The sequence below is a fragment of the Pristiophorus japonicus genome, unplaced genomic scaffold (assembly GCF_044704955.1).
Source record: "Pristiophorus japonicus isolate sPriJap1 unplaced genomic scaffold, sPriJap1.hap1 HAP1_SCAFFOLD_581, whole genome shotgun sequence".
NCBI lineage: Eukaryota > Metazoa > Chordata > Chondrichthyes > Pristiophoridae > Pristiophorus > Pristiophorus japonicus.
In genome coordinates, this window is record NW_027254490.1 from 155,871 (window position 1) to 180,847 (window position 24,977).

Below are 24,977 nucleotides of genomic sequence, written 5' to 3' on the forward strand. Positions count from 1 at the left end.
GATTTTGAACAAATATTTTGTATCAGTCTTCATGGTAGAAGACACTAAAAACATCCCTATAATAGATAATCAAGGGGCTAAGCATCTAAGGTCTGAAAAGTGACTGCAGAGATAGTGGGTGCATTGCTTGCAATTTACCAAAATTCTCTGGAGTCTGGAGAGGTCCCAGCAGATTGGAGAACTGCAAATATAATGCCCCTATTTAAAAAAGGAGGGAGACAGAAAGCAGGAAGCTATAGATCGACCAGTTAGCCTAACATCTGTCGTTGGGAAAATGCTGGAGTCCATTATTAAGGAAGTAGTAGCAGGACATTTGGAAAATCATAATGCAGTCAAGCAGAGTCAGCATGGTTTTATGAAAAGGAAATCATGTTTGACAAATGTGCTGGAGTTCTTTGAAGATGTAACAAGCAGGTTGGATAAGGGGAAACCAGTGGATGTGGTGCATTTGGATATCCAGAAGGCATTCGATATGGTGCAACATAAAAAGGTTACTGCACAAGATAAGAGCTCATGGGGTTGTGGGTAATATATTAGCATTGATAGAGGATTGGCTAATAGAGAGTTGGGATAAATGGATCATTTTCTGGTTGGTAAATAGTAACTAGTGGGGTACCACAGGGATCGGTGCTGGGGCCTCAACTATTTACAATTTATATTAATGATTTGGATGAAGGGACCGAGTGTAATGTAGCCAAGTTTGCTGATGATACAAAGATGGGTGGGAAAGCAAGTTGTGAGGACACACAAAATCTGCAAAGGGATATAGACAGGCTAAGGGATATAAGTGGGCAAAAAATAAAGAAAGAGAAGGTGGATTATGAGAATAAACTAGATGGAGTATAATGTGGGAAAGTGAGAGATTATCCATTTTGGCAGGAAAAATAAAAAACAAATTATTTAAATGGAGAGATTACAAAATGCTGCAGTACCGAGGGACCTAAAGAAACACAATAGTATACAAGTACAGCAAGTCATCAGGAAGGCAAATGGAATGTTGGCCTTTGTTGCAAGGGGAATGGAGTATAAAAGCAGAGAATTCCTGCTCCAACTGTACAGGACGTTGGTGAGACCACACCTAGAATACTGCGTACAGTTTTGGTCTCCTTATTTAACGAAGGATATACTTGCATTGGAGGGAATTCAGGGAAAGTTCACTCGGTTGATTCCTGAGATGAGGGGATTGACTTATGAAGAAAGGTTGAGCAGGTTGGGCCGATACTTATTGGAGTTTAGAAGAATGAGAGGTTATCTTATTGAAACATAAGATACTGAGGGAACTCGACAAGGTAGATGCAGAGAGGATGTTTCCACTCAAGGGGGAATCTAGAACTAGGGGGCATAGTTTAAGAATAAGGGACCGCCCATTTAGAACTGAGATGAGGAGGAATTTCTTCTCTGAGGGTTGTAAATCTGTGGAATTCTCTGCCCCAGGGAGCTGTGGAGGCTGGGTCATTGAATATATTTAAGGCGGAGATAGACAGATTTTTGAACGATAAGGGAGTGAAGGGTTATGGGGAGCGGGCAGGGAAGTGGAGCTGAGCCCAAGATCAGATCAGCTATGATTGTATTAAATGGCGGAGCAGGCTCATGGGGCCAAATGGTCTACTCCTACTCCCATTTCTTATGTTCTTATGTAAGAATCCTCAATGGATGACTCATTACATTGTGTGCAACAACTTGTATATAACGCCCTTAATGTAAGCAAAAGGTCCAAAAGCACTTCATAGAAGCGCCAAACAACATTTGACAGCGAGCCAAATGAGGAGATATTAGGGCAGTTGAAGTAGGTTTTAAGGAGCGTCTTAAAGGAGGAGGGATAGAGAAATGGAGAGGTTTAGGGAGGGAATTCCAGAGCTTAGGGCCTTGGCAGCTGAAGGCATATCTGCCAATGGTTGAGCAATTAAAATCAGGGACACTCAAGAGGCCAGAATTATAGGAGCACAGAGATCTCAGAGGGTTGTAGGGCTGGAGGAGATTACAGAGGTAGAGAGGGGCGAAATCATGGCGGGATTGGAAAACAAGGTTGAAAATTTTTTAGTTGAGGTGTTGCTTAACCGAAAGCTAATGTAGGTCATGGGGTGACGCTAACCTATGGCACAGGTACATATGCTCTGTATAAATTGCATCTTTACAGATACTGCTCCAGCAAAACCACTCAATGGCAATACAGCAGAACCAGAGTTCGACACACCTTGGGACCAAAGGCATCCATAATCTACATGGACTCTCCATAGTCTGTTTCTCTCTCCACAGATGCTGCCTGACCTGCTGAGCATTTTCAGCATTTTCTGCTTTTATTTCAGCTTTCCAGAAGGCAGAGTATTTTATTTTGTTGCATCCATAATCTAAAGGCAGCACATACATGAAATGAAAACCATAACATTACTGCAGAAGAATTAATTTTAGCTATAATGTTCCATAATTTCCCAATGAAAATAGCACTAAACTGAAGCACTAACATGATATTATTGTAAAAGCTTGAGTTGGGTAAAACACAACACAAAACACTAACTGAGGTTGCGCTATATCCTTATTAAACAAACAAAAACTGGAGAAAAAGTAAAAGGGAAAAAGCAGAGATCTGAATACAAAGGAAAAAATAACGGTAACCACTGAAAGACGAAGTCAGAGCACGTGAGTACGAGTGTGCGTGTTTGAATGTATGCACTGGCTCGGATTCATACAAACAGCAGTACTTAAAAGGTCATCTGTTTTAATTATCAAAACATTCTTCTAAATTTTCTGCTTCTAAAAATACAAGTAGATGTTTGTATCTCACATGTATCAAAAATGTGACTGATGAGCTGTGACCAAGTATCAAATAAAGTCAAACCTGTGATATCAAACATTGCCCATAAACCAACATATCACTGACAACTGTGGAACAAAGTTGGTTCGTGAAGTTGAACGATGATATAATACAAACAAAATCTCTGCAAATAGCTGAATAAAGACCAACATACCACCTACCGTGCTAAATTGTCCGTACGATGTCTCGTATGCCAGATCATTTCATTCCAAAAATGCAGATACAGGAAACTTGTCGATAAATGTAAAACTGTGACGGGGTTTACTCACGAAAACTTCATTTTTCATATGTTGTGGTAATTAGGAGAACGGATCATAATCACTGAACATAAATTTGAATGTTTGGACCCAATTGCGGATGGTTGAGTGGCTATCCAAAATGTATTAAAACAAATATTACATTGACATATCACATTCAAGAAAAGCTTCCTCAGTTGAGTCTGCAAGTGTGACCGAGCTTCCAGTTACTTGCCACTTGAATTCTCCATCCCACTTCCACTTTGACTTCGGCCTCCTACACTGTTCCAATGACACTCAACGCAAGCTCGAGGAACAACACCTCACCTTGGTGGGCACAAGGTACATTTTACAAGCACACACAGCACAATATGTGTTGGGCGGTCTCCCATGGCATTGCACAATATGCTATTCGCCTCTGCTGTTCCTTATGCAAGCACATTCCACATTTTCTGGGCAAAGAAGTTTTTGGGTAAAGAAGTTTCTCCTGAACTCCCTAATGGATTTATTAGTGACTATCTTATTTTTTTTTTTTATTCGCTAATGGAATGTGGGCATTGTGGCAAAGCCAGCATTTATTACCCATCCCTTCGAGGTGGTGGTGGTGTGAGCTGAATTTGGATTCAAGGCTAAGATAGATAGATTTCTGGAATCTAGGGGAATCAAGGGACATGTCGCTCAGATGGGAAAGTGGAGTTGATGTAGAAGATCAGCCATGATCTTATTGAATGGCGGAGTAGGTTCGAAGGGTCCTATGGTCTACTCCTGCTCCTAATTTTTATGTTATGTTCTTATGGTGAGCCACCTTCTTGAACCGCTGCAGTCCGTGCAGTGAATCTGTTCCCATAGTGCTGTTATGGCCCCTAGTTTTGGTCTTCCCCTACAAGCAGAAGTTACCCTATCGAACCCTTTCATAATCTTAATGACCTCTATTAATGGCCTCAGCCTTCCCTTTTCGAGAGAAAAGAATCCCAACCTGTTCAATCCTTCCTCAGTAAACCTTTTGAAATTTGTCCTCTATCTTTTCTTCAAACATTTTTGAAGAATGTAGGGTGGAAATTGCTAAAAGCTAAAGAAAAGAAAAATCTCGGTATAGCTGACGGAATGGGACTCATGCATCCTGGGAAATTGGGCGCACTGCACATGCATAGACTGCCCAATCCAAATTCAGCTCACAGCCACACAGCTCTGGGTGAAAATATTAACTCCAAGCCGAGGCTTTTGGGATAGGCTAAGAACTTCAAGTGAAAACTTTAATGAAGGCATTTGGAGACACAAAAGACAATTCAAGGTGCAAGTTTAATCATATCCCATGGTGCAGATCTCGGAAGTGATTTGTTCAACACATCGCTGTTTTTTCACTCAACTGAATTATAACCTGCCTGAGCAGTAGATAAGATTGACAGACAGCATACAAATAACACAGTTGACAGCAGCAAATTATTGATCCCAGAGTTACAGAAATTACTAAGAAAGCTCGTAATGCCTAGACTGCGTCCACCTGGTCAATTTTCTAACCCAACTGACAGTTTAACCGGTTAAGTGACAGAATAAGTCAAATTCTATTTTTAACGTGGGTTCCAGGATTTTAAACAATTGGTGTTTTGGGGATTGCATCCCACAATTCCATCAAGTTACAATTAGGACTACAAGTTGATAGTAACTGAGTAAGTAAATTCTGTTTTCATTACATGGAATTCTGTGATTTTTACCATTGTTGTAGGGATGAAATTCCACAATTCCATCCAGTGCTCTGTGAAACCTCTTTACCACAGCATTGCTTTTCTTATGCATTCTGCTTTTCTTATGCATTCTGCAGTCCACAATTTAAGATTTGGCAGGCAATTGTCTGCCAAATTCTATTATTCTTCTAGCTTCAGTTAGTTTTCACTATTACCCGTTTTTCCCCCTCATATATAACACATTTACAGGCAGTGCATATAGTGTTTCAATCAAAGGGTATTAAAAAAGGCCAACAGTATCCCAGACACACTTACACAGGTACAGTGTACAAAGCACCAACATTATTGCAGATCAAAGGAAGAATGGGGTTGTACAGAAAAATTGTATGGATGTTCTAGGCCAGCTTGGAAATATTGTTGAGATGTTGACATGTTTTACGTGTTCCAAGCTGAATGTCAGCTATTATTAGTGACAAATTGCACATTACCAGTAAAAACTGAAGGCTTTTCCTTTTTCAGGTAGTCAAGATCAAAACTTTGCCCGAAGCCCTTAAAAATGCATTTGGCCCAAAGGTGTCAGCACGTACACAGTCAAACAATGCAGTGGATAAATGGCACAAGTGTGACTAACTGGTAATAGAACAACCATTGCAATGGGTGTCCACAGGCAACGTCTTTTTTGTTCCATAAAGTCGAATCATTACATATTCAGCGAGGGAGCAAATAACACTTTCTTGTTTTCACATACTGCTCCATCTGGTGGCCCAGCCATAAACAAATCATTGTCACCAGGTGAACTTAACCTTCTGGTGGAGGTTATGGACTGCTCATAGGTTTAAAAAAAACTTCACAGTAAGAATAAAGGCTCTAAATATTTACATGCATGGAAATATCAATACAAAATCCTTTTAAAAATTGTGAATCTATTTAATTTTTATGAGGCTCCTCGCATATTTTACTCTGGGGCACATTTACATTCCTCAATCACATTAGAGTTTTAAATTCTCATCCTTGTTTTCAAATACCTCCATGGCCTCACCCCTGCCCATCTCGAACTTCCTCCAGCCCTACAACCCTCCGACATCTCTGCACTCCTCCAATTCTGGCCTCTTACACATCCCCGATTTTCATTGCTCCACCGTTGGTGGCCGTGCCTTCAGCTGCTTGGGCCCCAAGCTCTGGAATTTCCTCCCTAAACCCATCAGTGTCTCTCTCCTCCTTTAAAAAGCTTCTTAAAACCCAACTCTTTGACCAAGCCCTAATATCTCCTTCTGTGGCTCGGTGTCAAATTTTGTTTGCCAATTGCTTCTGTGAAGCGCCTTGGGACGTCTTACTATGTTAAAGGCGCTATATAAATGCAAGAAGTTGTTGTTGCTTTGAAAATGCCATAATTTTACTGGCAGGTTGCTGTGCTTTCAAACTCAACTGACACTACCCTAATAGGCATCCACCACCATCTCCAGTTGATCATCAGTGATAACAGAGCCTTCTTTACTTCTGTTCAACTGCTTACTGCCTAAATTGGGCAGTATCTTTTGAAAGCTGAAAAAAAACAGCAAAATGGGCCCATAATCCAACTGCGTCTGATAATACTAATAAATATCAGTGGCAAACTGTATTATACAATGGATTTTGAACTAATAGGAAGATCTGAGAATTCAAACTGCAGTACAAATATACATTTGAAGGACTGTGCTTCAACTATTCTTTAATCCCCATTGCAAGCCAGTCTTCCCCCTATACAATTAATTAAAAGTTCTACTGTTAATTTAAATGGTTGCTTATTACAGCCAGGAAACAAGAGGCCTACACCAAATATTGCTCAATGGAATTCAATGACAATCATAATGAACACTATCTCTGAAGTTCACAAGTTTATTCTGTAAATGTCTTACATAATGTTTCTGTCACCAACAAACTTAAGTGATTAATTACCTCCTGCTGGGACACTTCAATTATTCAGCACATATAACTGAACCATGCTTACAAAAAACAACAGTTGCATCCTTCCACACACCAGGCCTAAGCTGAGCTGTCAGTCCTCGTTTAAACCACCGTTAACTGCTCAGATTTACAGCCCGAAATGCAATTTCTTGGCAGCAGACTGTATGAATCTATTTATAGCTGGATTAATTAAGTTAATTTTAAAAAGGTTTTATGTTGCTGATCATTATGAGGTGTGCAAGTGAAAGGTGGTGACTTTAAAAATAACTGGTTGCTGTAAAAGTCATCCAAACCTCCATGTTGATTGCAACAATGCAAATCTAATGTGCAACAACTTGTATTTATATAGCAATCCTCAACATAGTAAAACATCCCAAAGAACTTCACTCCAGCGCACTCGGACAAAAAAAAATTGACACCCAGCCAAAGGAGGACATTATAACACGTGACCAAACGTTTGGTCAAATATGTAGATTCTGAGGAGGGTCTTCAAATGAGAGCGAGGAAGAGAGGTTTAGGGAAAACATTAAATTTAGCAACAAAATTATTCCACTACCTTTGCAATACTTCAACTTCTAAAGTCTTACATTTTTACCTTCTATACTTTCCCAAAACATTCAACATTGATTCTGTTTTTCCAACTTAGTCAAGTTGGACAGAATTACTGTTTATCCGCAACAAATGCCAGTAATGAAAATGCTGATAAATTTATGAAACCAACAAAACCAATATGATCTTTACGAGTTATTGATTATTAGTCATAGAACGCAAACTCCAGTGCAATTTTTTTTTAAATAAAAGAGTAGCATAGGATTACTATCTCGTTATTTCCCTTCCCCATCAAGAAGTATATGCCAAAATATTGGCATCTCCCCTAACGGTATAATGACAGAGAAGAAATGAAAACCAATATTACGGTTCTGATTACCAAGTTGACTAAATCAGTTAGGAACGCTCGTTACTGAATAATATATACTATTATTTATTTTAGAATAGCTTCTCAGATAGGTACACATCATTCATTGAATGAAAATGACCACTGGTACCATGAAGATTTGCAAACAAATTTAAAATTATTGAATAATTTCCCTAAACTTCATTTGCATACAAGATCCAATCTGTTCTAAAGGTTCCATTACTGCTAACTGACACAAAAAAATGTATAACAATCATACTTCCCAGGGAAGCAGTTCTTTCGCAAGCGGAGTTATTATTTTCGGAAATGAAGCATCAGTCAATCCCCTGGAAAACTCCACATGGTTTTAAATCTTATATGGCAATACTCAGAATGAAAGCGTAAATATAGGCCCCTGTCCAAAGCAAACAAAACAGCCTTTCACAGCTAACCTGGCTGCTGACTTCATCCCTGACAGTGTCATGTTATGTATGCCCTTGAACATTCTTTTGCAAATAAGGGTCTGGTTGCGAAGACACACTTAAAATGACGACAAACAAGATTGTCAGAAATGCTACTTTTAAAATGACCAACTATAACCTGTTCCAACTCAGAAAGACTGACAGAGATCCATAAACTGCATTTTTCTTAATAACAGCGACACATGCCTGTGAATTTAATTCAAGCGAGTAGTGGAGGGAGAAAGGAGAGCCTGTTGCAGCTGTCACTCAAACTCCAACCTGCCACTGAGCCTTGCGGTTGTCTGGGATTCACTAAATGCTTGTATTTGTATGAATAAAAATGAGGGGATTTAGCAGCTCTGTTCCTCCACAAAGCTATCAAACTCTGACCTTTACAGCAAGAAAATGATTTTTTAAAAAGCACATCTCACAAGCAAAGGCGATGTCTGCCTATTGTTTTACAGGACCTTTAAAGAAGAAGAAACAGACAAATTACTGCAGGAAAAATTCTGCTCGATAACTGAAGAATACATTTCTCGGAGAAACACAATTTCAACAGCTACTTGGCAAATCTCTGGAAAAGCAGAACGCACCTAAAGAAATCCAATGCCATTGGGGAATGAATCAGTTATCTTCCAACTTCAGTGATTTCTCTCCACCCCCTCCCCCAAGCATGACAACCACAAGTGTTTCCTCAATTGCACACAGACTTGCCAATTCCCTCACTGTATTGTCTTTGTAAAAAAATATATGGTCCCAGAAGTGCAGGAAATTATTTTCAGAATATAGACAGCACTTCCTTTCCCAGAACAATCCATCTCTCGACTCGACAGACTGTCTACTATATTTACCCAACCGAATTTGCAGATGATATACTTCCAGCTGCACAATACACACATGTGCCTGTCAATCACTTGTTGAAGAAGATATGTGTACGAGGAAATGAACTGGTGACTAAAATTCATCACAAGGCCTTTTCTTCCAAATGCTTTAACCGTAGCAATCTGAATATTGTAAGATTATATGCCCGGTCTCTGCATTTTTAAACATATATAAAAATGATAAATCACAAGCCCTCCTAAGTCAAAAGTTTCAATCAGCTGAAATAAAAAAGAAATCACTGCTGCCTGGGGCAGCACTCTAGGAGTAGAATTTATCATTTAAATCTGTTCACATCAAGTAACTGGAATTAAGATGTTCAAAGTGCCAAACAAAGTCGAGCTGAAGATTTTAAACTGTTCCACTTAACTGTTTGACATGTTACGGTTCACAATCAAGGTTACCACAAAACTGCACTTTCAATGTGCTGTATTTCCAAGATTTTTGTTGGAACAGGGAGCATATTTGATTCTAAACGATCAACCAGAAGGTCACAACTCACAATACCACCTCTTAGTTCTCATTTACAAATCCACACAAAGGTGACAAAGATCTTGGTGACATCCACTCCGTATATATGGCAACCATCTGTCTTGAAAGACCATGGTGTAAGCGCCAAAGTGGTTCAGTTACTTTGCCGTGCCGTAACAGTGTGAGTGGCTGAAGATTCCGATTCGAGTGCTACAGGTGAAGCAGATGCAAATCACAGGGCCAGATGAAGAAATGCCCAAAGTGTGAGCTCGATTCGATTTCCTCTCTGCTCTCTTCTCTTTCCTCTCTCTCAGCCGCCTCGATTCAGGCTCCTTTGCTCCCCGGTGTCGCACAGCCTTCCAGTGTGGCCTGTTGTTAGCAATATCTTCCCAGCTTGTGGTATCCATGTTAAAAGCTTTCAAGTCCCTCTTTAAACCTGAGCCAAGGTCAGCCCAGTGGCTCCATTTATACACAAATGCACAAATGTCCGATGTAAAAAAAAAATGTAGAATTACATTTGGGGAGGGGGGGGTTAATTATGCATTTTAAAACTTCAAATGATTGATTGTAGAACAAAGCAGCTTAAAAAATTACTGGGTCAAAAATGAAAACCATCAGTTCTTGCCTTCCCTAGCACTACAGAAAACTTAGCTCAACATTTAGACATAGGTGGTCCTCGGAATCGAGATGTAAAAGTTTAATATGCTTGACACCACAATGCACTTGGCACAGTCAACACTGGCAGGCATGCATTGGTCCAATAAAGAAAGAAAAAGGAAGACTTGCATTTCTATAGCGCCATTCACGACCACCGGACGTCCCAAGGCCCTTTTGGAGTGTCGTCACTGTTGCAATGTAGGGAAACGCGGCAGACAATTTGAGCACAGCAAGCTCCCCCAGACAGCAATGTGATAATGATTAGATAATCTTTTTTTTTTAAATGATGTCGACTGAGGGATAAATATTAGCCAGAACACCGGGGATAACTCCTTTGCTCTTCTTCTAAATTGCGCCATAGGATCTTTTACGCCGACCTGAGAGGGGAGACTCAGTTTAATGTCTCATCCGAAAGACGGCACCTTTGACACAATACAGCGCTCCCTCAGCACTGCACTGGGAGTGTCAGCCTAGATTTTTGTGCTCAAGTCCCTGGAGCGAGACTTGAACCCACAACCTTCTGACTCGAGACGAGCGTGCTACTCAGAGTCACGGCTGACACCAATGGATTCGAACTCACAGCTAATTCCCAGTCATTGATCCTTGGATGAATCTTGCCTTTCCTGGTTTTGATTGATCGGTGCAGAAATATACTGGAACATACTTTTAGTGACATCAGTTGTTTTTTTTTCCCACAGAAAATTTTAATTTGAGCCCTCAAAAATCTTGTAAACTGGTCAGCATTTCAAAATCATTTTTGTGTCATAATGCCACATCATTTGAAGTGGCTATCTGCTGAAGTAGTTTTAAAATGGTTACGTTTAGTGAAGACGTTATGGTCCTGAAATTACACCAGAGGATGCTGACATAACAATACAGATTTAGTGGAGTGCACTTGGACCCTCTGTGGAGACAAAGGCATGTGTGGGGAGAAAATTACAGTTTAAAAAGTAGATAATGAATTGAACCAATTCAAGTTTGTCAAGCACTTGTATTTTGTTTCCCATCAGCAACAGCAGTCACTATGTCACAGGCTTTTAAAAGGGGAAGAAAGATTGCAGCCAAGTGTACATACATTTCTATTGCCCTCCCCCCTTTTAATAGTAAAACAAAAAACCAGAAAGCAGCACAGATATTCTGCATACGGCAGCAACTTTTCGGTGTCAGAAACAAATATTCTGCCAAAGAAATGACGGGCATCAAGCAAGTGATGGTAATCGTTACAGGAGCATAAAACAAAAGAGAATCAGTTCAGAGTTATGCACATGTGGCAGTTCTTCAGAATAGCCAAGCACTAACAAGAGCTTGGTGTTGAATAAAACTCCATTGTAGGATGCTTGCCATGTCACAGCCACAAGTGCTTGTCCATCTAATGCCTTTCCTGTGGAGCCAGCTGTGTTGTATATGGTGCAACGCTATCCACAGAAGGCAGAGAGCAAACCCTTGCATTCTAGCACTGACCATACTGTTTCTGTTAATTAGCAGCAGAACATACTGTACTCTGCACCGTCAAGAGGTGGAATTTTAACTCTGCAACTTGATATAACCATGAGTATAAGGAAAATCCAAACTGCACCAAATTAAATCATGTACACTTCTTAATACAATTGTTTCAATTGGTATGAATGAAGCTACAATCATTTTTTCCACCACCTTCATTCAGCCATGACTAAGTTCTTATTCCTACTCCTGCACCTATTTTCTATGTTTCTCTACAGTATTTCTTCTTTCTATCATTAGTAGGAAAGGTTAAGTCAGGTGGGGGTGGTTCAAAACAGTATTTCTGATACAAAGTACTCTCCTCCCATTTCACTGGATAAAGACAGCTTTTTAAACATTCTTGTCTGCTGGAGGGCACCTGAGGTCAGGCCTTCTCCCTCTCGCCCACGAAGCAACTCCATGATGTTATTGTCAAGAAGTCTCCATATGTCCACTGAAAGCAAATGGACCCACGACTTAGACAAGCCAGAGGGCTGCTCAACCAGGGGATCTTGTGGTATCGGCTGAAGCTGCAGAGGACTCAGGCAAAAGAATTCCAACTCTTACATCAACCGCCACCTCCCCCCGTGTCCCACAGCTCCAGATCAGTTCTCCAGTCAGAGTCCCAACAAGAAGGGTTGGAGAGCCTGAAGACCAGGAAGAAAAATTACTTATTAAAAACTTTCAAATCATATTTCTTTAAGTCTATCTTTATCTCGTGAACGCTGTCAAATTTGCTGATGGCAGAGCCTTGGTAGCAAACGCTGTACCGTGAACGGACTACAGTTGTTGGTAGGTAGCCTGAATGTTGTAGCAATGGATTGTGTAATGAAGATTCATTTGGGGAAGACTAAAGTTATGAAGGTTTCTAAAAATGCAGGTGAAAGAGGGAGTTATGTTAATAAGTGAGGAACAGTTGAATCAGGGTATCTGAGTAAATATCGAAGCAGTATAATGACTGAAGATGGCAGATGTGCCAGGGAGGTGAGAGCTAGGACTAGAATGGGAAAAGTTGCATTCCATAGGAGGATACTGAGCGGACAACTGAATAGGGTCCAATTGCTTCCAGAGGAGCCACTCGAGGACGTTAGGAGACTCCTCGTTCATGACATCAACTGAAGAATTGATATGGAGTTTGGTACCATATGATACTGAAACATGGATGCAGAGGAGAAAGATCAGACTGCGAGAGAATTTTGAGACGTGGCTTTGGAGCTGCATTAAGGGAGTACAGTGGGTAGATAAAAAGGTGCTGGAAGAAGAAAAAGGTTGTTTGATTTCTGTGATAAGAAAAAGGCAAATTAATTTGTTTAGACATGTGCTGAAATGGGATGGGACGTGGAAAAAGGTCAGATGGAAGGAAAATGGCCAAAAGGGAGGAAAAGATGGAGATATTAGGACAGGTGACCAAACGTAGGTTGGGAGGAGCATCTTAAAGAGGGAGAGACAGGTAGAGAGAAACTGAGATTTAAGGAGGGAATTCCAGAGCCGAGGGCCTAGGCAGCCGAAGGCACAACAGCCAACAATGGAGCGATAAAAATCAGGGATGCACAAGGGGACAGAATTGGAGCAAAACAGAGATCTATAGCGTTGGAAGAAGTTACAGATAGAGTGGTCGAAGTGTATTACAACGCCCAATCATCATCATCATCACCACCACCACACTCAGTAACAGGAAATATTAAAGAACCTATTTTAACAGCCCTAAGATTGAAGTAAATACTAAGATCACTGAAATGCCAAGGAACAGACAATACCAATAGGTGCCAACAGTTATGTGAACTCTGCTGTGAGAGCATGAAGACTGGTTCGTTAAGGATCTGAGCTAGGTCAATGCTTAAGAAAGCAGTGAGTTTGTCTACCACTTCGAGAATGCCGTCTCCATTGATGTCACAGGCGTCAACCTAAGATCTACCTTATTCTGAAGGAACCAGATCTCAGTAGTACAGAGAGTCATCACCAACTTATCTAGTTCGAGATTCACTCCGTTGGGTGACACCAAGCTCCAGAATCATTTCTCGCCAGTCGAGATAAATTCAGGAAAAATGGGAGGGGACCACAGAGCAATAGTTCATACAATGCTTTGCAAACAGACAAGAATGATCGCCAACGGTGAAAAATACCCTTGCATCCGAACATCACTTGAAGCCATTAGAGAAAGATCAAATTGGAAAAATAAAACCAACCCTTTGACATGCTTCAGCAGCAATGGGAACAAAAGTGAATAACACTCGGCAGGACATGGACAATAAGCTGTGAGCAACGTGTGTGTCTCTCTCTCTCTAACGATCCTCCCTGGGCTTTTTGTGGCTGTTTTATATCTTGCTCACATCCAACATCATTCAAAAAAACAAACCCCTAAACCGTGATCATTATTTTAAAATCTTAAAAACGAATCCAACAAATATAGTCCAGACAACATGCATCTATTTTTAACCTGGGTTTGTTTATCCAGCATAAACATTATAGAACTCTTAGTAAATGTGTGCTATGCTACAGTAAGCATCTGCTCTGCGATTAGCAGCACTGAAGCGCAGCACTGTGCAGGTGGGTCAGGGATTTCGAGCAGCACTTTGCACAGAGATACCACCAGGCAACACACAGGAGCAAACTGTGCACCACTGGAGCACTGCTTAACATTTACAATGCCTCGCTCACTTCATTACAATTTTTGGTTAAATAATGAACAGACCATGTTACCACTTCCTGAGGGAGTCTGAAAATTATAAATAAACTCCAAAAGCCATAAAATGGGAAAAAGAGATAATATTGACAAATCTAAAGAACACTACTTCACAATGGATATTTCTACCACACCTGATCAAATATTTTAGTTCCGAGTCTCAGCATAGAAAGAGGAGAAAAAAAAAAGGCATTTCAAACCAAGTTGAAATTTATTACAATGCAGCTCACAGGATTAGAAGAATTTACTGAATATATTCAACTAACCTTAAAAAAGACTAACCTTCAAGAGAATATTAACTTCACGAACATGCTGGAGAAAAGCACATTGCAAATCATGACATTTATTTGCTTTTTAAATGTTGATTTCTGCAACTACATTTACACTGTACAAATTTTCTGAACAGGAAATGATATGCAACACTTCAAGATATAAAGTTTGACTGAGATGACCTTTAAAATATTCGATGCACAATTCGCAGTCGAACAGTTATCAATAAACTAGGAAGTACCTGTTATATTATTCAACACTTCTTTGAGATGGTTGAAACTACTTAGAAGTGGGTCTTGCTCTTCATCCTGAAATAAAAACATATAAAGTATGAAAATATAGATTATAAACAATTATTCTGATTTAAGCATCATTTATTTCCTGTCAGGACTCGAAGATCAAAAGGGAGGAATGTGCTACTTAGAACTTGTTGTACCTAGTCATGTCCAGCACATTGCTTCTTCCCAATACTTTCCTGGAATAAAGTACAGTAAATCCTAGTTATAACAAGAGTGACTTACAATAGATGTTTGATTTCTATCGAGCTAATGAGTTTTCAAACTGGAAAGTCTGACTGTGAACCAAAGACAACACGTTGCAAGACTGAACGCCAAACTACACTGCATGGTGATACCAGTAAATTCTAAGCTTGCTGCCACAAAGAGATGAAATCTATAATCTTCCCATGAGTAATGTTTAATTTCTCTGACCACATTGTCTGGCAGTCAATACAGGAATGACCATTGATACTTCATAGTCAGACTGCTTCTTTAAAATCACGGTGCATTGGGAATTCTAAAAAACCTAGCAGCCCTTCTGAGTGAGCTACCTCGGTCAGAACTGAACTTTGTGATGCGAGCTGGCACTCACAATTAACAGCTTTGAAACTGTCCACAATCATTTTAGTTGTATCTGCTTCAGTTTTGAGGCCAGATTTGATTACAAATGCATCGGAAGGATTCAAGTGCAGGCATGCTGACGCACTACCACGAACTACATTGGTTGGGGCAATGCCTCGTTTTGTTTGCTCCAATCCAAGAGGAGCAGGAACACGTCTCAGAATATATTTTTCACAGCACAATGTCACATTGTCGCAAAGTGACCAGTTTACCCTCCACCACCAGTTCAATTATTACTTCTAGACTTAACTATTCCAATGCACTCCTGGCCGGCCTCCCATGTTCGACCCCACATAAACTTGAGGTCATCCAAAACTCGGCTGCCCTTGTCCTAACTCTCACCAAGACCCGTTCATCCATCACCCCAGTGCTCGGTGATCTGCATTAGCTCCCGGTCAAGCAATGTCTCTATTTGAAAATTCTCATCCTTGTTTTCAAATTCCTCCAAGGTTTCACACCTCCTTATCTCTGTAATCTCCTCCAGCCCCACAACCGAGATGTTTGCACTCCTCTAATTCTTGAGCAACCCTGATTATAATTGCTCAACCATCAGTGGCCGTGCTTTCTGTTGCCTAGGCCCTAACTCTGGAATTCCCTCCCTAAATCTCTCTGCCTCTCTTTCTTCCTTTAAGACGCTCCTTAAAACCTACCTCTTTGACCAAGCTTTGGTCACCTGCACTAATTTCTCCTTATGTGGCTCGGTGTCAAGTTTTTTTAATCTTAGAACACTTCTGTGAAGCGTCTTGGGATGTTTTACTCTGTTAAAGACGCTATATAAATATAAGTTGTTGTTATTGCGAAATCACACACCAAAATTTCCATACTAGTTGCAGTGGTCATACACCTTGGACACTGGCTTCTCCCACATCTTGCAGCACCATTATTACTACCATCATGGGAATGTTGAATGCTACATGCATATGTGAGAAGCGTTATACAAATCTAAGATGTGGCCTCTGTGTGAATGGCAGTGACATACTCCAAGCTACTGAAGAATTAACTGTGTGCACAATTGTAGTGCATCAAGCATATAAACCTAGCAACCATGGCCTGTACTACATTGTAACCAATGTATTGACACTCTCTCCCACAAACGGCAGTAGATCCTATCTCAATTCATAATTTTTAATCTGAAATTCATGATTTTTGCTAGCCAAAGGTATTAAGGGATTTGGAGCCAAGGCAGCTAGGAGTTAAGAAACAGAATCAGCCATGATCTCACTGAATGGCAGAAAAGGCTCGAGAGGATGAATGGCCTCCTCCTGGTACTATATTCCTATGTACTAGACCTCTTATAAGCACAGATGCAGGTTTATTATTTAAATCATCAAAGCCGCTTTCAAACCAAGGTTCTGAAAGTGAAAGATTAGTGAGGTCTGAACTCCCAAAAGTATTGTTAATATTTCAACAGCAGTTTGTTTTCTGGGGTTGGGAGGTCTGCAAGTTAACAACTTGGCCGTTGATGATTGGAATTTACCTAATTGCACCTTTACTGTGAAGGTCCACTCGTGCGTTTCTAAAAGATAGAAAACACATTGGGGCCGAAATTGGTGAAACCCATTTCTCGGTGGTATGTCATTTCATACTGCCGGGTACCGCTGGGCGGACTGTGCATGATTTTCGTCACTCTTTTCTCGGCGGTATGCCGAGTGGAGTGCAGCAGTCAGAGCGGAGGGCAGCCGGCGGTGTGTCATTTTCACTCGGGAATCTTTGAGTCCCGAGTTCTACGCACGGGCATGCTGTTGCGAAGCTCCGTCCCCCGAAAGACACAGACCAGAATCGACGGAGACTGCTGGCCTGAGAGTGCTGTGCAAGGGGGGGGGGGGGGGGGGGAGATCACTGTGGGTGGGGGAAGAGACCGGGGGGGGGGGAAAGAGACTGGGGTTGAGAGATTTTAAAAATTGCACAAGTAAAGATGCATACCGCCGACTGAAGATCGCCTTAAAACCACCTTTTCCAGGGGGGTCTGCAGGGTTGGCAGTATGTCGGTGGTAAGTGATCAATTTGGCAATTTTGGGCGATGTGTCGACAGTGTGCATGGGCGGACAGTATGCATAAAGTCAGCCGGTATGTCGCTGATGAATTTCCTGCCGGGCGGTATGTAAACATTTTTTGATCAATTTCGCAATTTTGGGTGGTATGCCAGCGGTCTGCGGGTGGTATGTCCACCAATTTCAGTCCCATTGAGCAGTAAATACTGTAAAAATGAGGAAAACAGCACGGGACTAATTTAATATTGGGCCAGGGGACAGAAAGGATTAGAGACAAACAGTGTTCTTTTTTAATTTCTTCACTGACTCCAACTTTCACATTATGATCACGCCATCAGGGAAGGTGTTCGAACAACAGCTGAACGTACCTCCCAAAAAAATAACAGTAGGTCTAACAATGACAAATTGGTCCACAAATGATGCAACACTGCAGGACAGTTTGCAGCCACTACACGACAATGTGACATAAGCATCTGGCCCCCACCTGATACCAGTTAGGTAACAAGCACGCAACAGATTCATCACGGTAAAACTACTGTGACATAGCTGATACGGCCCTGTTGTTTTGCTCTCCCCCAGAAACACAACTTGCAACAACAAAGGAAATGGAAAACAAAGCAGTAAAAAAAAAAGAATGAAGAAGCAAAGAGGCCCAGTGAAGCAAAAGATGCTGCTGTAACGCTTAGCGATAACATCTCCGATTCCTTTCATAACGTGGCCACATCCATAAAAACCTGTGTGTGACTCATTCAACTAATGTCCACCTTCATGTTGAAAAACAAATCAGAGTCCCGATTGTTAGAAACCATCAGCTCTAAACTTCCAAACCATTTATGCTATTTAGCATTACACATTAGAAATTAAAGGTTTTTTTAAAAAAGCAGTCTAAAAGGTCCCAGGTTCGATCCCCGCTCTGTGCAGAGTTAGTTGATGTCATCCAGGGCAGCATTTGGAGCAATCCAATTGGCGTCAATGTCTAGGCAAGCAATGAATACAAAGATAAGATCAGCCAAGATTCCGGTTCCTGATTGGTGCTCAGTGGTCCTTGCTGGAAATTATTCTTGTGCAGACATCAGGCAAAAACAGGGTTGGGATTCTCAGGATGGACACTCATCTAGGCCCATATATGAAGATCTACAATTTGGCCATGGCACAGGAAGTACAAGCTCCAATGTAAATCTAGCCAAGGTAAGAGTGAGCACCTGCATATTCAAGGCTGATATCGATAGATTTTTGGACTCGAAAAGAATCAAGGGCTATGGAGATAGGGCGGGAAGGTGGAGTTGAGGTTGAAGATCAGCTATGATCTTATTGAATGGCGGAGCAGGCTCGAGGGGCCGTTTTTCCTACTCCCGCTGCTATTTTTTTATGTTCTTATGTTCACAAGGAACAGAGAAAAGGAGAGAGAAAATTCAGAATGTAATACTTTGTCATATAAAGAAAATATTTTCAAGGTAGAGGAACATGGAATTAAAAATGCATGTTTATCAACAAGAAAACTAGAAAAGTGAGCTGCACATTTCTGTTACATCAGTGTACCAACTATTTAACTGTAAGATCCAACATCAAGCAAAAATAATTCCAACACAAAGTTATGATAGTCCCGGGCAAAGTAACTGAAATGTGATCAAAAGCAGACAAACATTTAAAAGTGACTGCATATGGAAATGTTTCAGTGCAAACTATGCTGTAAGATTTTCTCTTGCCAATTAAAATGAACACTTATTGTTTTAGCCTTCATAAAATAAACCATTTGAGAACTTCTTCATCAAATAAAAAGGTAAGTGTTTGTTCTCCAGTGTTTTTGGCATTGCAGAATTTATTTTTAGTTTCTAAGATTACCATCAGACAAGCTTAAAGGGTCACCTGACTTATCTGTAAATATTCAATTATATTTTTGTATTGTTATATTTCTGGTTACACTTTAAACTGTTTCGCAGCAGTTCCCCCACGTGGTTGTTGTTCTCTACGTGTTCTATGTTATCTGCACCTGCAGAGATTAACAATGACCCTGATTGAAGTAATATGCTCACTGAATTTAATCTATCTTACACTATGCCACCACTCTCACTTCAGACGGTTGGATATTGAACACAGATCAGATTTTACAGGTTAAAATAACCAACATTGATTTAAAATTCCATTGAATTATCAAGTAAAGGCTAAACCATACCAGAAGTAAAGATTCCCAGAATACCTAATGGGTTAATTATGCTTTGAAATAAACATCATTGGATGAAAGCAGACAGTTTCTAAATGGCCAGGTCTGATGATTCACTTTTCATTTCCGCATTCTGATTCTGTATCTCAACGTGACTTAACAACAACCACCTGTATTTATATAGCACCTTTAACGCAGTGGAATGTCCCAAGGCACTTCACAGGAGCATTAGGAGATTAAAAATTTGACACCGAGCCACATAAGTAGAAATTAGTGCAGGTTGGTCACAGAGATCTGTTTTAAGGACTGTCTTGAAAGAGGAAAGAGAGGCAGAGAGGTTGAGGGAGGTAGTTCCCGAGTTTGGGACCGAGGCAACAGAAGACATGGCCACCAATGGTTAAGCAATTATAATCAGGGATGCTCAAGGGGGCAGAATTAGAGGAACGCAGACATCTCGGGGGGGGGGGGGGGGGTAGGGGCTGGAGGAGGTTAGAGATAGGGAGGGGCGAGGGCCATGGAGGGATTTGAAAATAGCCCGACAAGATTGTGTTTGAATCAGCCACCAAAATTTCTGGAAGAGCTCCTAAATTGCTCCAAATGTTAGTTTTATCCAATAATGTAGAATATTTCCATCATTGTCTTCCCCAGGTCAAGTCAAAGAATGACAGATGCTATCCGGCAAGCATAAGGGATGGCTTATGAATAAGTTCTTGAACAGATGAAAGCTACTATACTGAAAAGTTACAATTGCTACAAACAATACAAAAATATGGAAGGGGGAAACTTAGATAAAAATTCACAACTCCATCAGAAACATTATTTTTCACTCGTATATGTTTTCCAGACATGGACCTTTAAACAAGAAATTCACAATGAAACAGCTACCAGCTGGTTTAAATACAAGAACCTCCCGTTACATACATTGATACAGCCATTTGCAGTTTACATCAGCGAACCAGTGATCTGCTTCTTTATTAACAATAATTCCCAAGTCGGGACAGCCTCGCTAGTTTGCATTTATTTGTTCACACATTTTCTTTTCTGGTCCTGTGAAATGCATCATTTCACAAACAATGACAGGTAGACGACTGCTCCCCATGCTCCTCTGTAACCAGCCTCAAGGAAATGAGCATAACTTATCTACTTATTTCCTAATAAGGTTCTCTCTTTCACCATGGAAGCACCTGGCCCCGTCTTGGCACCATCCAGTGCCGGTATTGCCATGTTAGGTCGTCCCCACGTGATCAACTAGAAGTGAAAGCCCACCTCTCACCACTACACAGCAATGTGATGTACAAGGGAAGATATCTGTCCAAATAGGAGTGCAGCTTCAACAACACTCAAGAAGCTCAACACCATCCAGGACAAGGCTGCCCACTTGATTGGCACTCCATCCACCACCTTCAACATTCACTCCCTCCACGACCGGCGCACCGTGGCTGCAGTGTGTACCATCTACAAGATGCACTGCAGCAACTCGCCAAGGCTTCTTCGGCAGCACCTCCCAAACCCACGACCTCTACCACCTAGAAGGTCAAGGGCAGCAGGCGCATGGGAACACCACCACCTCCACGTTCCCCTCCAAGTCATACAACATCCTGACTTGGGGCCGTTCCTTCATCGTCGCTGGGTCAAAATCCTGGAACTCCCTCCCCAACAGCACTGTGGGAGCACCTTCACCACACAGACTGCAGCGGTTCAAGGCGGCGGCTCATCACCACCTTGTCAGCAGCAATAAGGGACGGGCAATAAATGCCGACCATTCCAGAGCCGCCCACATTCCAGGAACAATTTTTTTTTATAAATCAGAAAAGTGGATTTTTCCAAACATACCCTTCCAAAGAATTATTGCCCAACCTGAAAGTAGCTATAAAGTTTTGTTCGAAAATGAATAAAGCATTTTGGCTAATGAATTGGCAATACAAGTGCCCAAAGACACAGATTTTCCACCCTCAGCCAAGTGAATTGCCTTGCACAAAAATGACTTGGGACAGCATTAAGGGTACAAGTGACCACAGAGCCCTCGGCTAGAGAGGAGAGAAAGAATAGACACGATAGGCCGAAATGGCCTCCTTCCGTGCTATAGGTTTCTATGGTTCTTTGAATAGTTTTCTATTCAATAGCTTCTGCTGAAACGTTTGACTATCAGGCTCAAATGCAGCTATGATGGTCCGATATAATATCTGCCAACACACAGATGTGGCCTGGACTCAAACAGGAAGAATGGTCTGTTTTACGTGATAGCCAAGGATGGCCAGCACCTGTGCAACTGCACCACAGAAGGACTTTTAGGAGAGAAAGGGAGAATTGGAGGGATGGGGGGATGGAAGAGAAAGAACAGTAGGACCACCCTGATGAAGCTGTCTCCTTGCAGGTGTTAAATAAACAAGTTGCTGCTCACAGCTGGACAATGTTATTACAGGACATGAATTATTCTCTTCACTGCTCCCCAGCCCTGATTCACAGTACAAGGTCATTAAGTAAACTCAGAATAAATAGAGCAAAAGTAACTTGAACTGCCACGCAGATTTGAACTCTCAAATCAGGACATGTGAATCCAAATGGAAGACTAGTTTTTTGGGTTCTGGATTAACAATTTATGATGAACATAAAACGTTAACAGAATGCTGGAGATAAGAGGCCACAATGCTCAATAAATCTGGGTCACGCCCAAAGATTCAGCCCTATGCTACTGAATGATAAAATAATTCAACTTGCACAACCAACCAGTCTGGACCCAGTGTGGTGATTCCTGGGCACAACCACAGTGATTCTATGGGCTTAAACACAGGAAATCTCCTGGCCCCACCAAAGCCTACTAGTTCATTCCACTCACCCCATAGAGATGGCAGCAGGTGAACCTTTGAGTTCCATGGTAATTCTTACACTGGCCAAAGTAGCCCAGTCTGAAAAAATAACACCCATAAAGGCAAACTCATGAAGTAGCTTCTAAAACCTGGTTCCCGCCTACTACCCAGTGGGTGGGTTGCACATTACTAATACTCACAGTGTGATTTAAGCACTGCACAAGGAAACACTTTTTGTATAAATGCACAAAGTTGTGACACAACCAACACCCAGACACTGACGAGCAGACAAGTGCAGCCCTGCGACCAACCCCCAGAAGTCGATTTAAGGATAATCCATGACAGACCTGGCAATCCGTCACACTGTACCATGTATCCTGCATAAAATATTAATGTTATCTACCAGAATAGCACAAAGAAAATCTTCCTCAGGACAACTTACCAAAGGAGTATGCGTGGTCCATCTCGAATTTCGCTTTATGGCACCAACTACGCTACTTATTTCGCCTTGCACAATATAAATGCTTTTATCGACCATGGTGAAGAATCTGCAGAGGGGGGAAAAAATGATTAGAGACTTGGTAAGAATTGCCAAGTGAGGATTTCATTCAGCTGTATACATATAGGAGCACAATGGTTGTAATACTGGACGAGTAATCGAGACGCCTTGACTAATGATTCAGAAACACAAGTTCCGACCACGGCAGCTGAGAAATTTAATATTCAAATAATTAAATAAATCTGGAATAAAAAGCTAGTATCGGTAATAGTGACCATAAAAGTACCGGATTGTCGTAAAAAACCATCTGGTGCGCAAATGTCCTTTAGGGAAGGAAATCTGCCATCCTTACTCGGTCTGGCCTATATGTGCCCCGAGACCCACAGCAATGTGGTTGACTCTTAACTGCCCTCTGAAATGGCTTAGCAAGCAACTCAATTGTATTCAAGACGACAGCTCACCACCACCTTCTCGAGGGCAATAAATGCTGGCCTTGCCAGGGATGAATTTTTAAAAATACACCAAATTATGTTTAATGCTGGGAACATAAGTTCACTGTCCATTTTCAGTCATGGCCGCACTATTAAAGATGAAAAAGCCAAGATGTTGCTGCATTCCCAAACGGAAACATCTTTACACATGACTTCAAACTTGATCAACATTCTCTAATACTGTTCCATTCAGTAAAATAAATTCAGTGCGAGCTCCTTTACTGCCCCTTGAGTTGGGAAGTGTCGGGTGTGAAGCGGAGCACTGGAGATTGGGAAGATTCCAGGTTAATCTTCGGTTTCTGCTGCGATAGTGGATCTCGACCAGGATCATCATCATAGGCAGTCCCTCGAAACGAGGATGACTTGCTTCCACGCCAGGTGTTTCATTGAAGGACCTAATATTCCAGGTCCTGAACTACATAGAAACATAGAAAATAGGTGCAGGAGCAGGCCATTCGGCCCTTCGAGCCTGCACCACCATTCAATAAGATCATGGCTGATCATTCTCTTTCCTGTTTTTTCTCCATACCCATTGATCTCTTTAGCCGTAAGGGCCATATCTAACTCCCTCTTGAATATATCCAATGAACTGGCATCAACAACTCTCTGCGACAGTGAATTCCACAGGTTAACAACTCTCTGAGTGAAGAAGTTTCTCCTCATCTCAGTCCGAAATGGTCTACCCCTTATCCCAAGACTATGTCCCCTGGTTCTGGATTTCCCCAACATGTTGAAGGGTGGAAGATGCCTGTGCGTGGATTTTTTTTTTTAAACGTGTGGTGGCCGTTGCACAAGGATTATCCAAGACGATGGGAGACCTGCTCTGTTGCACGGACCTAGTGCACACACATATCGCAGTGTAGGCTGGCCCGCACTGCTCCCAGGCCCTCGCCTCTTCTGGCCCCGAACACGTCCCTCTACAATCTCTCGCCGCTCCTGCTGTATCTGCCCACGCTCCAATCACCGACCTGGACCTTGATGATGTCCCTCTTCGCTGCCGTCGCCCTCCTGCGCCAGCTCACGCCGTACCTTGATAGCAGTAATCTGTGTAGGCACTCCTGGGCTAATCAAGGGGAAAAGAATTGCTGGTATTACTGATTATCCAGCGACCCCAGTGGAAAAGTGCAAATTTTGAATCACTGAGAAACGATTTCTGCCTCAGGATGCAAGAATTGCAGCTAACAGTCGCAAAATTAGCTCCAGATCAAGACTTGGGTTCAGGTGACACTACCTTAAAGTGTAACCACAACCTGGGTAAAACTCTTGGAAGTTAAAACATCAAGTAGATGCAGTGTCGCTGTAATATTATCCATTCTACATTAGCTTCTAACCTTTGTTGCTTCTGCAGTTAATTATGCTTAAATTTGTACTTTAAAATGTTCATACTTCAAAGTTTTTTCCAATTTTAAGTCAAATCCATAAATATTTCAACAAAACATTCAACATTCTGACGGGGGGGTTTGACAGGGTAGAGGTTGTTTCCCCCTGGCTGGAGAGTCTAGAACCAGGGGGCAATATCTCAGGATAAAGGGTCAGCAATTTAAGACTGAGATGAGGAGTTAATTTCTTCACTCAGAGGGTTGTGAATTTTTGGAATTCTCTACCCCAAAGAATTGTGAATGCCGAGTTTCTGAATATATTCAAGGCTGAGATCGATAGA

General features: G+C 41.4%; 1 protein-coding gene across 1 annotated transcript in view; it reads right to left on the reverse strand.

The window, feature by feature from the left end:
* The window catches only part of LOC139255058 (Golgi-specific brefeldin A-resistance guanine nucleotide exchange factor 1-like), a 190,584-nt gene that overhangs the window by 154,905 nt on the left and 10,702 nt on the right, over window positions 1–24,977 (reverse strand). Inside the window, exons 2-3 of the mRNA XM_070873861.1 lie at window positions 22,770–22,875; window positions 14,711–14,777 (exon numbers count right to left, since the gene is read on the reverse strand). Coding sequence (XP_070729962.1) covers window positions 14,711–14,777; window positions 22,770–22,875 — 173 coding nt within the window. The remainder of the gene's footprint in view (window positions 1–14,710; window positions 14,778–22,769; window positions 22,876–24,977) is intronic.